The sequence below is a fragment of the Streptopelia decaocto genome, assembly GCF_964273445.1.
Source record: "Streptopelia decaocto genome assembly, chromosome: 18".
NCBI lineage: Eukaryota > Metazoa > Chordata > Aves > Columbiformes > Columbidae > Streptopelia > Streptopelia decaocto.
The window spans coordinates 8,764,411-8,777,588 of record NC_138673.1 but is presented as its reverse complement, the minus strand read 5'-3'; the positions used below and the strand labels follow the sequence as shown (position 1 = coordinate 8,777,588).

General features: G+C 41.9%; 1 protein-coding gene across 1 annotated transcript; it reads left to right on the top strand.

The window, feature by feature from the left end:
- Positions 1-9: 9 nt before the first annotated feature.
- On the top strand, positions 10-12,144 carry RNFT1 (ring finger protein, transmembrane 1). Its single transcript, XM_082068662.1, has 9 exons — positions 10-82; positions 1,906-2,321; positions 2,646-2,722; positions 3,333-3,433; positions 4,075-4,228; positions 6,303-6,461; positions 7,874-7,939; positions 8,264-8,365; positions 8,558-12,144. Exons 1-9 carry the CDS (start codon positions 78-80, stop codon positions 8,690-8,692), a joined length of 1,215 nt encoding a protein of 404 aa, XP_081924788.1. The 5' UTR covers positions 10-77; the 3' UTR covers positions 8,693-12,144.
- The last annotated feature ends 1,034 nt before the right edge of the window (positions 12,145-13,178 follow it).

Below are 13,178 nucleotides of genomic sequence, written 5' to 3'. Positions count from 1 at the left end.
CCCACCCACTCGGCCTCGGCAATGGAGGCTGCGAGCGGCCTGGGCAGCCCCGGCGGGCTGGGGGCGCCGGCCGCCTGATGAGGTACCGGGCGCGGGGAGGGCGGGAAAGGGGCTCCCGGCGGCCGCTCCCCTCAGAGCCCCGGGCGGGGTGTGTGTGTGTGGGGGAAGGAAGCGCGGCCGCGGCTCCGGGGTCACTGCCGCCCTGCCCCGGGGCTTCTGTGGAGGCCGGCGGGACCCCCGGCGCTGAGCCGCCCCCGGGGGCCGGTGCGGGGAGCGGGGAGGCCGGCGCGGCCCGGCGGGAGCGGCGCAGCCGGGAAACCGCCTCCCCGGGAGCGGGGGGAGGCACAACCGGGAGAAGGGGAATGTTGGAGGAAAATAAGAGCTTTTATCCAAGATCTTATTCTATCTCATTAGCGGGAAAGAGGTTCTGGAAGCCGGCAGCTGCGCGCGGATTTCTTACGCTTTGAAATCGCGTCTAATAACTTAGTTATTTGAAAGTTCGTTCGGCAGAGGGAACCTGTCCTACTCCAACAATGGGATCACTTATTTTTAAACACCAAAGTGTCAGTTTTTGCAGAAGCGGGCCCTAAAACACTAACTGAAGAGTCCTAATGAGTCCTAATGTTTTAAGAAACAGCATTCGTAGCCTGATCCTGCAGACACACGGAGTAACACCGCTCACATAAGTTAATACTGTCTCCAGTTTATTTGCTTTACTCGTGTGCATAAATCTACAGAACACGAATTTTGGCTGAGGTGTGACGTAATCTTGGGCCACCAAAAATATAGTAGTAGCAGCAGCAGCACGTCTAAGCAGCAGTGAGTTCCCCTATTCAGATATTGTTTAAATTCATGCAATTTACTCTTCGGATCTCATCACATCTCCCTTTTAAAGGCTAAAGAATTCTAGGTTTGTGCAAATATATTAAGAACTTGTTGCAGGGCAAAACCAATTTTGCTTTAACCTTTTTGTATCCGCAGTGAAACTAGCTGTGCTTTGGAAAAAATAATTTCAAAGAGGAATCTGGAAGACTTTGAATTATCGAAAAAGGATTATAACAGAATTCACAATATTTCAATAATATTATTTGATAGTGACAAGCATTGTGGCAAATCTGGCTTCAAAGCATCCTCCAAAATAATTCCTCTCACGTCACACCAGTCCAGAGAAATAGATTTAACACTATTTGACCAATGCAAAGACTGATAGAGAAGTGAAAAACTGCCTGGGAACACAACAGAAAGATATCAGAGGAAAGAAATAAAAACGTATTTGGGTCCTACTGTTTGATTACAGCTTCCTGGCTGCGTTTCTTTTTTCACCCAGACCATATGGTCCAGGTTCTTTTAAACACTTCTTCCAAAATGGACTAAACTGGTTCTGCTCACTTAGCTAGACAGGATAATCTCATAATGGCTCTTCAGTTTTGAGCATGCACTGGCTTTTGACTCGACTTGTCTGAACAAATGCTCCCCGTTTCATGGATGCATGTAAATGTGCACTTTGCTTCCTTCCTGTCATTGTTGCTCTTTCTTTGGCCTACTGCTGTTACTATTTTTGTGTAATTATGCAGCACTTCCGAGATCCCTTCTGCACAAGTTAGTGTTGGACTCCTTGTTCAGGAGCTCTTGCTGTTCTGAGTTGCACTGAAACAACTTTAGATTTTGCTAAGGCAGGCGGGTTCACTGCAGGCCAGCGAATCTGCATGGGAGTGAAAGGAAGTAATTTAGTACGGCACACAGAAAGTTGCCCGATGGAGGCAGGGTGCAAACGCAGCACGCCAGCTTTCAGAACAAAGCCAGTATCTGTCCCAAAGGGGATCTTTACTTTGCCATTCTTAAACTTTATTTTTCCCCTGAACTAGTTATACTTTTCGTCCAACTGTGACTTGTAATATCCCATAGGAGACACAGTAGCAAGAATCTGGACCAGCAAAAAAATCCCACCATGCAACCAAGCTACAGCCATCTCCACAACATCCAAGGGAGCGGGGACAACTCTTCCTCTTCTCAGAGCGCCCACGCAGCGAGGTTGTCAGGAGAGAGCTCGTGCCATCAGAGCGATGTTCGCATCCAGATGAACTCTACGGTGGGAGAAGCCAGAGAAAACGCGGGTGCCGGGCACTCCCAGGCAGGTTTCCAAAGTCACTCACACGGACATGCCCAGGGAGAAGCAAGAGCGCTCGAGGATTCCGCTCCGGAGTTGGAGGAACACGGCGGCAGCTCCCTCTCCGAGCTCAAATACCTGCTCCGATGGCTGCACAAAAGTCTGCCGTATATCCTGATTCTGTGTGTCAAACTGATCATGCAGCATATAATTGGTACAGTATAACACAATAAGGTCTGAGAGAACAGATCCCTCCCCCCCAAATAAATATACTAATAACCCTGCCTGAAATATAATTCAATTTATTTTTAGCTTTATTTTTATTTGCTTTATTAATCAGAGAGAGAGATTTTCTAAACCACATTTCAGTGGCTTCTGTTTCCTTTGCTGGTGTATGTACAATGTGCTTAATTTTTCTGCCTTGATACTCTGAGCTATTAATTGTAATTACAAAGACATTAGAAGTGGCGGGTTTTTTTAACCCAGTTTGGTAAATATTTTATTTTCTTGTGTATAACTGACCCTTTTTTCCTAATAGGCATTTCTGTTGGAATTGGGCTGCTAACAACTTATATGTATGCAAACAAAAGCATAGTAAATCAGGTTTTTCTAAGAGTAAGTATCACCCAAAGCAACAAAATTCTGTAAGTTAACCAAGACCTTTATCCATCAACTTTTGAAAGAAATATGAACAGAAATAGTTTTACTTACCTAATAATATTAGGTGTCAAGGTATCAAGAGGGAAATCTTAATGCTTCTGTACAGCGTAGAGCTGCTCAGATAAGGTTTGGAAAATTCAAAAAGGTGTTTTTCCTCCTCTGACTTTGAATATTGAAATAGCTTCAAGTGATAAAAGTTTTGAAGTGATGGAAGAACTTCTTCATTATATTTGTAAAATCCAATAGCAGTTGACAGTTTGAACTTGCAGCTGTCTCTGTTCATTCCCAAAGGAAAACCTGTTGTTTCTTCAGAGTGGGGTGGGTTTTGGTTGTGTTTTTAGAAAAAAACCTTGATACACATAGAAACTGTTATATTGAAAACATTAAAATTACAGCTTTACCTATCCATTGAATTATCCTATTTTATTTGGCCTAAAACCACCGAGATAAAATCTTCTAGTGGTAAAACTCTGCTCAGTTGCAACAGACTTAGTGCTTTGGAGATATATTTAAGGCACTGACACTGAGATAAAAGCTATAATATATCTTCACGGTTATCTTGCAGGAGCGGTGCTCCAAGCTGCAATGTGCTTGGTTACTCGTATACCTGACTGGATCATCTCTCCTCCTCTATTACACCTTTCATTCTCAGTCACTGTATTACAGGTAAGTAGAGGAAAATCCCTACTTGCATCATAAATCACGCAAAATTAAATATTAACTGGGAACACTTTACATGGGTAGCTTCTGGTTTTCTTTAGTTGTGGCCCCGGTTTCCCTTTCATTTTCATTTTCATTACTCCTCTTGTGCCAAACTGAACGGGTGCTGTCCTTAAAAACAGGATGCTGGGGTTTGCAAGATGAGGCCTCATACTCAAGTTAACGTTACTCCTGTACTGTGGGGAGCAGAGCTGGGTTGGATTCCTGGCTCTGACCCTGCCACCTTGCCTTGGGAACACTGACTGTGGCATCCTGGGGCTCTGGACATTATGTCACCAGTTTATTATTTTCTGTAGCTCCAGCCTTGGCTGTGGATCAGTCAAAGGTGGTATTGCTAAATGAGAAAGCAAGGTGACTCTAGAGGATAGGGGTTGTGGTGAAGATACAGGAAAGAGGGTTCCAAAATGCAAAGGTTGTCAGGGATCATAAAAATGATCAGTTTACCATAAAGAGTTCATTTTCTCAGCAAATATTGTTCCTCTGCATAAACCAGGTTTCCTTTTCTAATGGAACCTGCCACGATAATCTCTAGTTATGCTTTCCTCTAAATAGGGTGCTCCACTAACTTCTAATACTTCTTTTGGTAGCTTAATCTTCTTAAATCCTACTGTGGATTTTATGAACTTCTGGGAGGTACTTTGGATTGTGGGAGTCACAGACTTTATTCTGAAATTCCTCTTCATGGGCTTCAAGTGCTTGATTCTCTTGGTGCCTGCTTTTATGATGTCCTTTAAATCCAAGGTAAGGAAACAAGCTATACTTTTGCTTCCGTATAAAGAATATTTTATGGTAAAATTAGCTCATTATTAAATTCTACCCAGAGAAAATTATTTTTCCTTAAAGGTCTGTATATGATCCACCACTAAACTGTGGGTGACAAAACCCTGTGGATTTCACATTCTTCCCTGCTGGGTGCCAAGAAAGGCTTACAGTCTGATCTGAAACAATTGCTTGTATTATGTCATCGGATAAATGGGTTTATTTCTGTCTCTAAGGGGAAGAATGAAGAAACCTTTCATTTGCTGCAACGTAAGAATGTGTATACAGGCAGTTCGCATGGAGCAGCTGATGCATGGTGAATTTTTTTATGTGCTCAACAGTAACTGACATGGGAGGATTTTAAGACTGTGCAGGCAAACAGCTGTATTTTCTCACAGAATCCCAGAATGTCAGGGATTGGAAGGGACCTGGAAAGCTCATCCAGTGCAATCCCCCCATGGAGCAGGAACACCCAGATGAGGTTACACAGGAAGGTGTCCAGGTGGGTTGGAATGTCTGCTGGGTAGGAGACTCCACAACCCCCTGGGCAGCCTGGGCCAGTGTCTGCCACCCTCACTGGGAAGAAGTTTCTTCTCAAATTTAAGTGGAGCCTTTTGTGTTCCAGTTTGGACCCATTGCCCCTTGTCCTATCATTGGTTGTCACTGAGAAGAGCCTGGCTCCATCCTCCTGACACTCACCCTTTAGATATCTGTAAACATTAATGAGGTCACCCCTCAGTCTCCTCTTCTCCAGAGCCCCAGCTCCCTCAGCCTTTCCTCACACGGGAGATGCTCCACTCCCTTCAGCATCTTTGCTGCCCTGCGCTGGACTCTCTCCAGCAGTTCTCTGTCCTGCTGGAACTGAGGGGCCACAACTGGACACAATATTCCAGGTGTGGTCTCCCCAGGGCAGAGTAGAGGGGCAGGAGAACCTCTCTGACCTACTGACCACCCCCTTCTAATCCACCCCAGGTACCATTGGCCTTCCTGGCCACAAGGGCCCAGTGCTGGCTCATGGTCATCCTGCTGTCCCCAGGACCCCCAGGTCCCTTTCCCCTACGCTGCTCTCTAATAGGTCATTCCCCAACTGATACTGGAACCTGGGGTTGTTCCTACCCAGATACAAGACTCTATACTTGCCCTTGTTATATTGCATTAAATTGTTCCCTGCCCAGCTCTCCAGCCTGTCCAGGTCTCTGATGGCAGCACAGCTTCCAGTGTCAGCCACTCCTCCCAGCTTTGTGTCATCAACAAACTTGCTGATAGTGCACTCTATTCCCTCGTCCAAATCATTGATGAGTATGTTGAATAACAGGCCCCAGTACTGACCCCTGAGGCACTGCACTAGATACAGGCCTCAACTGGACTCCGCCCCATTGACCACGAATTGACCAGGAATTTTGATAGAAGACTACATTGGTTGGTTGGGTATCTATTTTTATCTGCTTCCCAAGGTGAGACATGCAAAAAACAATTACATTTTATGTCAAGATAGCAAATCCTCGTACTGTTTAAAACAAAAAAAACCAAGAAAGAACATGTAGAGTTTGTACCTGACAGCATTTGAACAGGATGTATTGGTAGGTTTTATCTTTTCAGGAAAATAATTTGTAATTTATGTTTGATAATAAAAGAATGGGGCTTACTCTCATATTTTATTTCCTGAATGCAGGATACAACTCTGCTTATGACAAGCTGATGTACACAACCAAATTTGTCTTACTTTCCTTTTTCATGTAACTTCTATTTTCTTTTATAATGCTTATGAAATTAAGTCTGATAGCATTGTTAAGTAAGCAGGCATCTGACAAAGCCATCCTGTTCTAGCCTAATAATTTGATTTTCTGCAGTACAGCAATCAATTGTGTTACTGTTATTGGTAGAGTTGCGGTGAGACTCATCATCTCGTCTTCACTCTTCTTCAGGCTCCGTGTTTAATTGTTTCAAGGTATCATGAGAGGAAACGACACAAAAAATAACAATGCATCTTTTACCTATATTTAAAAAATCCTTTGTGTTTTTAATCTTGAGCGATTCCTTTGCATGTCTTGCTTAGGGCTACTGGTACATGCTGTTAGAAGAACTCTGCCAGTATTACCGTATGTTTGTCCCCATACCAGTTTGGTTCCGTTTTCTTATTGGCTATGGGGAGCCGGACAGCGGGCAAACATCGACCCTTGGGATATTGCTGGGCCTTCTCTACCTCATCCTAAAAGTACGTAAGCTTTACATTCTCCTCTTCAACTATTTTACAGTAATTATCACTGGAGGGCTAGAGGCACATAAACACATTTCTGAATGTCTGCCTCTGTTTGAACTGGCTTGCAAGTCGCTGCTTTGGTTTAACTGATGCAGCCTTCCAAAAGTGACAGGAATCCGGGCTCAGGGCACTAAATCTTTTTCCTGCACCTGTTCTAGATTAAGGTTACATAGCAAAGCACACTGGTACTACAGCTCCCCTCACATCAAACACTGATCAGACTGTTACCAGATATTGAGGAAGAGAGCTTGCAAAAATAAAGGTAAAATTAATGGCTAAAAGAATAAGTGTTTTCCAGGAAAACACATTTTTCTCTCAGCTAGAGTATCTGGTGTGATGCTAAACAATTTAAACATAACGTTCCTACTCGACCAAAGAGCTCATCTACCCCAAACGTAACCACAGAATCCCAGAATGTCAGGGATTGGAAGGGACCTCGAAAGCTCATCCAGTGCAATCCCCCCATGGAGCAGGAACACCCAGATGAGGTTACACAGGAAGGTGTCCAGGCGGGTTGGAATGTCTGCAGAGAAGGAGACTCCACAACCCCCCTGGGCAGCCTGGGCCAGTGTCTGTCACCCTCACTGAGAAGAAGTTTCTTCTCATATTTAAGTGGAACCTCTTGTGTTCCAGTTTGAACCCATTACCCCTTGTCCTATCATTGGTTGTCACCGAGAAGAGCCTGGCTCCATCCTCCTGACACTCACCCTTTAGATATCTGTAAACATGAATGAGGTCACCCCTCACTCTCCTCTTGTCCAGCTCCAGAGCCCCAGCTCCCTCAGCCTTTCCTCACACGGGAGATGCTCCACTCCCTTCAGCATCTTTGTTGCCCTGCGCTGGACTATCTCCAGCAGTTCCCTGTCCTGCTGGAACTGAGGGGCCACAACTGGACACAATATTCCAGATGTGGTCTCCCCAGGGCAGAGCAGAGGGGCAGGAGAACCTCTCTGACCCACTGACCACCCCCCTTCTAATCCACCCCAGGATGCCACACTCAGTACACGTTCAGCTTCGAACATGAAAAATACTTTCTAGTTCTAAGGTATCTTAATTACAAGTCTAAAGACTATTGCATACGTGCTAATAATGCTGGTATATTTTCACTCAAGTACTTCATTTCAGAAGCTCAGCACTATTTTAAAGAACAGACACACTGGGAAAAAAACTTCAGGCTAAGTTCTTAGTTTGGTTACATTTTAAGCAACTAAAATAGGGTCAGTCTGAACTACAGCTTGGCTTATGTTCCTGCCAACATCAACCTTGCAGTGAGACTTCTAGTGCTGGAATCTGCACAAAAGCTTGGAAGCTTTTCAGTTTACAGAGAAAAATACTAAGCATAACTTAGGTTTTCTTTCCCGTTTCAGCTTTTGAGTTTTTTTGGACAACTGAGGAACTTCAGGCAGGTCTTACGGATATTTTGCACACGACCAGTAAGTACTGAATTCTCTTAATACGAAGCAATAAGCCCAATTTACATGGAAATACTTTTTTTTTAAATACCTCATTCCTCTATTACTTTGTATTGTTCTAGCAAGAGACAACTCCATTTTTAAAGTACACCCTGCATACTTCTCCCATCTCACTGTCTGAATTCCTTGACTACGCGATTATCTGTCACGTGAACACCACTGAAAAACCCTGACATAGCAGCTCTTATTCCCAATTCCTTTCCGTCCTAGAACTCTTGTGTTTTGTTTTGGCTTCCCCAATGCCCCCCAGAAACTAATATCTGCCAAAAATATCTTGTTTTCCAGAACTATGGGGTGCCAGCTAGCAAGAGACAGTGTTCTGAGTCGGATGACATTTGTTCAATCTGCCAGGCTGAATTTCAGAAGCCTATTCTGCTTCTCTGTCAGGTAATACACATCATCACAATTATTTTTTGCAAACTTCCGAATAATTTAAAGACCTGATAAACAAAATTACATGAAGTTAGACTAGAGAGTGTGTGTCTTTGATTACTTTTAGAGTTCAGGCTATGCAAACAGTATACCGTCTTATGAATGGAAGAGCTTAAAAGCTCTAAGTTCTCATTCTTTTCATTACAGCACACATTTTGTGAAGAATGCATCTCTTTATGGTTTAATAGAGAAAAAACGTGTCCACTCTGCAGAACTGTTATTTCAGACCATGTTAACAAGTGGAAGGATGGAGCTACATCTATGCATCTACAGATTTTCTAAAGCGTGTCAAACAACTCGGTTTACAGTTTGTCCAAGCTAAAGTTTTTCAGTTTACTGCAGATTAAATTGTAGGTGGCACAAGGAATGAGTTTCTAAATTCTAGATATCAAGCTTCTATGAAATGTTCAGTATTTAAAACAGTGCGGAAAATGTTAACTTGACCTTCTTAAGCACAGAAACCTAAGTTTTCAGAATGAATGCAGAAAAGCCAGCATTGCTTCTCTTGTGATTCCTGTAGGAAATTATCCAGTCCTTGAAAAATGCTGCCTTATTTCTTGCAGCAGCTTCTTAATTCAATATTTTGTTTAAAACTTTAACAGAGTTCCAGACTGTACTAAGTTGTATTTATCCTTCTAACATGACTCAACCCAAAAGGTCAACCTACCAATTTTACTAAGATTATAAGCAAATTTTATACTCTGGGCTACAGTGAGAACTAGAGCCTCTTGTCACACTTGGCATTAAAGTTTCTTTAACGCTGGCCCAATGGATCAGAGAAATTAGCTTCTTATTCATGTGTCTGTAATAGCAACTATTTCTCACTGTACCTGGAGACAAGCCACAGGAATAAGACGTTTCCCCTTCAGGTTCTTGTAGACTCCTAATGGATCTTTGGCTTAATACATAAACCAACCACTGATGTTAGTTTTTTACTAAGCATTTTATAAAGTTGGTATTTTTAAACCAAATCTTTAATACTATATTTTTGTCACAGCAGGAACCAGACTTTCTTACAGGGGAGAATCTATTTTATACTATATTTGCAATTTGTAGTATGCATAAAGATCAGAGAGAATAAATGCATTTCAATCTATTTGTTTGGTGCATGTTGAATAAAGAAACAAGATTCATTATTGTTTCAGTATTAACTTATATGAAAACACCTGACAACAGCTCACTGCTAGGTATACTTTTCCTGTTGAACGATAATCTCTGAAAAACAAAAAACCTCCAAATGCTACCACTTATTCATGACTAGTCTTTAAGCTAATTATAGAGCTAACTTACCTACAAATCGCATCCTTTTTTTTCCTCGTCTTTTTTCACCTTGCTATTCAGATAAGGCTGAAAAAACCCACTCAAATTATTCTGTTGCAGCAAAGTTAACCTGAGTTGCCATTAACTTCAGATTTTCTGAACTGAGTACCTTTAGGAAACTTGTAAATTAGGGAAAAAGCAGAATTAAAAAGTTAAACACTTACTTGATGAATGATGTAGCAATCACACAGGCAGGGTGACTGAGTGCTACACGTTGCAGCTGACACAGCCAGATTTATAGGGCTGAGAGCTCCTGACAGGAGAGTGCCCTTAAAGGTACAGCTGAGTGTAATACTAAGAGAATTTACTGTTCTGAATCAAAATCTAAAGAGAGGGGAGATTCAAGCTCAGAGGCATCATTTCATGTTCGACCTGGTTTTATGCTCTAGCATGCTGTGCGTTTGCTAATTGTATTTTTGTTTGAAGTTTACTGCAGTTTACAGTAAATGTGCCCTATGATTGTTCCGCCGTGGTATCTGAGGGACTGGGGAAAAAGCCTCCAGCTTAAAGAAATCAGGCAAAAGCTTCTAAGTCTGTAATTGGTACCTTATGGGAGTAGAAGAGACTGGTTCTCACGGAAGCCTGTCCCAGCAGGTGAGGTTCTTAGCTGGGAGAACGGGCAGCTGAATGGTGTTAGAGCAGTCCAGAGCATGGCAGGGAACAATCAGAGCTTGGCCAGAGCCACAGCTTGTGCCTGTACCTCTGCTGCAGTCAGAACGAGCTGAAAAAACAGTGAGTAACTTACATCCATGACATCTCCTGATCCGCCCGTCAGCATCGTGCGATTAAGATGCGGCTCTTCCTTCTCCAGCCCCTCAGGCCAGGGTACCTGCCCCTTCCCGCACACAGACACCCAGCACATCTGGCTCTGCAGGGGACAGAACAGACAGAAGGGTGACAAATGGCAATAAACAGCCCATTTTTCAGAGCCCAAGAACGAAGGCAAAGGTCCAGCCCTTGGTGAGCCAGCAGAACCAGCATCTGTCGGGTACTTCAGGCGGAATTCCTCCGCCCTCCCTTTCCCTTCAAAGCTGCCAGGAAATACAGTGATTTAGATCCACAGTTTTACTTAGGGCCTACCTACTTCCTTTAAAAAAACAGGTCACTTGGACGTTTAAATTTGCATTTAATTGCTATTCACATCCATCTTATTCAGCAGTTGAATATATTTAGTTCCAGTAAACTATGAAAGATGAAAACCAGAATAGAGATTACCTTTATTTCTACTAAGGCAGCTCAGGTTTGTTTCTTGAAGACAGCCACAAAGGCACGTTAATCTAGAAGAGAACAATCTGTAAAAGTTCATACATAGGAATTGCACACAGTATATATCATCAAGGATCTGCAGGAACAATATTTAATAATTTGCGTTGTTCTTAATAACGTCTCCTCTTTACCCTTAGGGCAAAGGGCTTCCCTCTAAACTAGGAAAATGAAACAGCAATTATCCTGCTGTGGAGACAGGATTTCTTAGAAACAAAGCAAAGCCCAAGTGTCTGTCCTAAGAACAGCAGCAGTGTCCCTCAGTGTTCAATGCATTTTTGGATTAACAGTGAGAGAAGGTTGGGATTTGATACTAGAAAGAGAACAGACCCAAAGTAAACATCCATGGATAGTTAGACTCAAATATTACATGTTCTCCAGCAGTTCAGCTTTTAGATAGCAAGACAAGAAAAAAAGGGATATTCAAAAGAACAATTGACTCATTTATTTTTATCTTTTATTATGAGCTAATACCAGATGACATTCAAATGTCAGGATGGCACAATTAAGACAGTCTTGGTAGGAATTATTCCAGCATTCCCAAAATTACAATTTAGTACACGAATGGCATCAAATGTTATGCATCACTCCCACAGAGAAAAATGAGGAAATTCTGAATATCTTATACCAGAATCATTTCTGCATCAAATGGGAAAAGAACAACTGCTGGTAACACAGCTGAGCTAGAAACCTCTGGTGATAATGACCTGCGGAACAAAATATTTCCCTATTTAACATCTAGTAAAAAATAATATGACTTTTGTTCAAGTTTAAGATTTAATACTTTTATATGGTTAGCCACAACAGGTATTAACCTCAGTTTTACTATATTTTTGTAATGCTACAAAAATCCTATAAAATCAAATTATAGTGAATTTTTCAGTGATTATAATTAAAAAAGCGCAGCTTGTACAAAATAAAAAAAATAAGATTCTATACTCTAATGAAAAATTTAAGACATTTTTAAATGAACAAAAGAAAGCACTTGTTAAGCTCTCCAATATTCAATGCATTCTGCACTTATCTGAAATAGCCAAACAGGAGCAAGAACTCCACTCCCCTTAGTTCACAACTAGGATTTTTGACACTATTATATATATATAGAGGATCTATGTCTGATATTTTTACAAATAAATACAGGATAAACCATATTGCATAGTGTGTGCTTGCTGTCTGAGTCACACTCCAAAAGTTTCACAGTTATGGTAGGGAATTAAACTTATAACCCATGGGATGAAACATTGACAGTACATGGAATTTAACTTGAATACCGATGAATCGTATCTGTAATTAATCAGTGAACTCAGACAAACAACTCTTGCCATTCTTGCCAGCCATATTAAACCAATTCTACTGGACAATTCTATCCAGCCAACCAAAAAGCAACTGTTAGCTGTTAACGAGGACCAAGAGAGATCTATGCTTTTTTAGACTAAGTTCCTTTATCCTCGGTGAACACGTTAGGAAACCCACGTGTGGCACAGAGAGGCACCGCCTGAGGTGTTGCGGATTTGCAAATCTGCAAAATACAAGCACGAGAGCGCTTGGATTGCAGTGTCACAACACGTCACCAGTGGCCGTATCACCAAATGAACAACTGCGATCTTCCAGTACAATTTATGTCAACACAAGTTAACTTGCTTTTCCTTATAAAACTAAAGAATTTTTGCAACAAAAGGCTTATCAGGAAGAAAAAAACCTCTTGCTCAATCATAACCATCTTTTTTTGGTTCTTTCTTAGTATCACCAAGATATCAGTGAATCCTCCTGACTTGCAAATTTTAGAAAACAGCATTCTGATTGGATTCAATATGCTTCGAGTTTTATGGCTTGGATCCTATGGCTCAAAAAGATTCAGTATACACAGACTTAGCAGAATCTATTAAAAAATCCCTACTGTTGTGAAACGCTAGAAGTAGACTTTGCACAGTTTGACTAAAGATAATGCGACGTGTGGCAGGCAAAAAGTGACAGGACTTGTATGCGGCTGCATGATCATAAACACACGCACACACCATACACACTCTAACTAGTGTAAAGCTCTGCAGATATTAACCCTTTCACCAGCTATGTTCATGGAAATGCTTTCTTTAAGGCAGGAAGTATTTAAGTTAAGGTAAAGTTACCTTTATTTTATTCTTTGTACCTGTAAGTCATTTGTACAGATTGTGACAATTTCCAAAAC